The 3,563-nt window shown below is 61.8% G+C and overlaps 1 protein-coding gene across 1 annotated transcript in view; it reads right to left on the bottom strand.

The window, feature by feature from the left end:
• SNPH (syntaphilin) overlaps positions 1 to 3,563 on the bottom strand; it is a 13,952-nt gene that overhangs the window by 4,641 nt on the left and 5,748 nt on the right. Inside the window, 1 exon segment of the mRNA XM_025212214.1 lies at positions 673 to 763. Within this exon segment, the coding sequence (XP_025067999.1) occupies positions 673 to 763 (91 nt within the window).

Below are 3,563 nucleotides of genomic sequence, written 5' to 3'. Positions count from 1 at the left end.
CCCCCCCCCTGCCATACACCCCGCGGCTTCCGCACCACCAGGCACACGGACGCACAGGACAGAAGGACAAAACAAACAGCGGGGATCAAAATGAAACGGCGCCAGGCTGTCTGGACACAGGTTATTGCAACAGGACGCCCCTCCCCGGGCTTCCCTGGCATCACATGCATCTCCCCATGGCAGCCCCAGCATGGCGGGCACCGCTGGAGGGGCAAGGACAGGCCACACTCAGCTCCCGGGGTGCCCTGCTTCCCCCACCCCCCCCAACTGCAAATGCAATCAGGGGTGCCCACACCCCCTTCCCGGGCCAGGAGCAAATGCTGCCCCTGCCTATAGCCACGAACTGCAGCAGGATCAATACTTGCAAGGGGTAAATGTCCCCGAGCTCTGCTGCTACCCCAGCCCAGCAGCTCCCTCCCACCCATGGCTGGGGATACAGATGTGCATCAGTGCTTCCAGCCCAAGATAAGCCCAACGCCAGCAACTGCAGCAGAAGGACACGGCCGAAGCAGTTATCATACGGGCAACTGCTCCATCCCACAGCCCTGGAGACAGCGTGCCCAGCCCCAGTGCCCAGTCTGTCTGGAAAGGGCCCATGCCCGTCACAGGGGAGAGTCCTGGGGCTCTGGCAGGGTGCTGCCCCTGCGGGGAGAGAAGCGCAGGCATATTCACCTTCGAGATCCAGTGGAAGGTCGTCTGCTGTTGGGCAGGGACATAGCAGAGGCGCGGCTGGTCCTGGCCGTGGGGAGAACTGGCACACCGGCTAGACGGGGAGAGAGGACACAGTGTGAGCACGGCAGCAGGACGAGCGATGTGGTGGCACTGGAAGGGGGTCCTGGCTGCAGGGCTCCCGCGATGCCACGTGCAGCACCGAGCACGGGACAGCCCCGGTGCCAGAGTAGAGACTGGCACGGGAGGTGCACGGGGGAGACTGTGGTGCCCGACGGGCTCTATGGGCAGTCAGCAGGGGATGCAGAGGGTTAATAGGAGGGGGCACGATGTGCTTGCAGGGTCAGGGTGGGAGGTCCTGGGTCCTTAGTAGTTTCCTGGGTCCAGGCATGAGCCTTGCTTGTCCCCATGACATCTCTAACTCCCTCCCGCAGTCTTGCATCTCTTCCTCACCCTGGGGAAGCCCAAAGGGGTCTAGACTGACCCCCTCCTCAGCACCTGGGGATGCTGGGCTGGAAGGAGCCCCCCAGTGCCATGCCCTGTCAGCCACAGGACGCAGGGGGTTCATAGTGGCAGCAAGGAAAGGCAGGACTTTCACCTGCCCTGGGTCTCTCCCTCCAAGCTCTGAACGTGGGGGTCCAGCCAGTGCCCTGGGGGGCAAAGCTTTTCACCCCCTGCCCCTGGCTTGACTTGTCCTCCCACCTACCCTCCCTCCCAGTTGCAAGCACGCAGCGTGGGCATGCACTCTCCATCCCGTGCCTCCCCCACCTTGCAGAGACCCAGGGCTCTCCGGCCAGGCTTCCTTCCAGCAGGTTGGATTTTAATCGGCTGCAATAAATCGTCGCTCTCTAGGAATCCACTGGCTACTTCCCCCTCCGCGAGGCTCCCGCGCCAGGTGAGGTCACTCCAGGCAAGAAGGCAGAAGACGAGATCCTCAGGGGTTACAAAGCCACGGTGATGGGCAGAAGTGCACCTCGCACTAGCATGAGCATGCATAATTACTGCCATTAGGGCCACGGTAAATATTTATAGGCATAAGGAAAGCTTTCCACGAGGGCAGCAGGAAATCCAAGAGGAGCTGGCCGCAGCCCAGGTGGGGAGACCGCTCCGGGGCCCAGATCTTCTGTTGTGAACGGGGAGCCTTCCCCACGCAGAAGAAACCAGACGTCTGCTCTGAACTGCAAGGGCAAGACTGGGGGCTCTGCATGCGCTTGTGCTTCCAGGCAAGGCTTTGCACCCCACCGAGGCTCGTTTTCGCTGCATTTCCCAGAGCCCCCGAGGCTCTCTGCAAGCATCCGCCCCTTGGCTTTCCTCAGCCGAGCACTCGACTCTGCCTGAAGCATGTCCTCCTTGCAAATGCCGGGCGTTTCTGGTGGCAGCTTGCATGAAAGACGTTTTATTGTCGCCGTGGCACGGAGCCCAAGCACAGCGGGCCGCAGCCACTGCTCTGTCAGACACCAGCACAAGGGCCAGGGAGGGAGTGGAGAGGGTTCAAAGAGCCAGAGCCACCTCCGCGGGTGCTGAGTGCCCACGATGCCAGCCAGGGACACTCGGGGGGGGACCGAGCGCGGCGGCAGAGATCTGAGAGGGGCAGAAGGAGCCGCAGAGCAAGGGGGCAGAGAAGGGACGCAGCCGGAGTCCGAGGACTCGCCCGCCCCAGAGCCAGAGGTCTTGGGGAAGGAGCCAACGGTGGCACCGCAGCCTCTTGCACCAACCCAGCTAGGATGGTGGCACCTGAAATGAACTCTTTAAAAGATGCACGTTTGTGTCTCTGCTGCACAGCCTGGACCGGACGCCACAAGGTCTCAGTCGTGCAGCCAGCGAGGCTACCAGCCCCGTCCTGGCACCCAGAAGGCAGGGCCCTGCAAGACACCAGCCTGTCCACCCACCTGCTGACTCCGTCCAGTGCATGTCCAGGCCGCCGGGCATCGAGTGCAGCTGTGCTGCATGGCCCCGCGGGCTCCGAAAGTGCAGGAGCTGATTGCTTCAGGAAGCTGAATCCTTCCCTGCTCATGGACCGTTTCCAAATTGGGGCCCAGACGCATGGGGATCTGAGCAGCCGGCCTCTGCCTTCTCCGCTGCTACCTGGAGACCTGAGAAGATGCATTTCTTGCAAGCATCCCAACGTGGGGCTTTGCGGGTGTCGTGCTGGAGCCGGGAAATGCCGTAGCTAAGAGGACTCACAACAACTTTAGGAGTTGGGCAGTTTCCATACTCTTCTCTGCTCCAGGTCTTGTTCTTCTGCGAGCCACCCTAAAATGCATGCTTTGTGGGGACGGGAGAATGCCAGCCCGGGCTTGGGATGCACCTGCCGACGCGGCACTGAACTCCTTGTTGCATTCATGAGAAAGGATGCCCTCTCCTCGTGCCCCTGGCGACCCAACAGTGGCTGGAACCGGATGCCCGGCCAGGCCCCTGCCCGCCCTCTTCGGCACCGGCTACCAGCACCGCACAAAAATCAGAGCAGGCCTCTGGTTTGCTGAAAGTCATTTGAGGAAGTTGTCACGGCAACCAGGAGGAGGTTTAAGGGATCACAAATCATCTTATCCTGCTGCAGAGAGACCAGGAATGGAGCCCGCTACCCGACCCGACCCCCAGAAGAAGGAGCTGATGCAAGTCAGGTGTGAACTTCAAGGTGGCTGAGGCTGTGTGGAAACAGATGCCACGACATGCATGGCAGACCGGGGCCGAGCTGGGTGACTGGCGTGCTGCAGGGTCATGGATGCATGGGGAGAATTGGATCTCAGCACCCTTGCACTGGGCTGCTGACGTCCTATTTCGGTTCGCTCCATCCCGGGAGGCTCCAAGGCCACCAGTCCATCACGCCAGCCCGGCCCCGCGACAGGGAAGGACTGTCTGTCCCAACCACAGGCCACCAGCTAAGCGAGCCGTGC

This window comes from Alligator sinensis, unplaced genomic scaffold (assembly GCF_000455745.1).
Source record: "Alligator sinensis unplaced genomic scaffold, ASM45574v1 scaffold1032_1, whole genome shotgun sequence".
Classification (NCBI taxonomy): domain Eukaryota; kingdom Metazoa; phylum Chordata; order Crocodylia; family Alligatoridae; genus Alligator; species Alligator sinensis.
The sequence above is the reverse complement of the archived record's forward strand: the minus strand, read 5'-3'. Positions and strand labels throughout refer to the sequence as shown.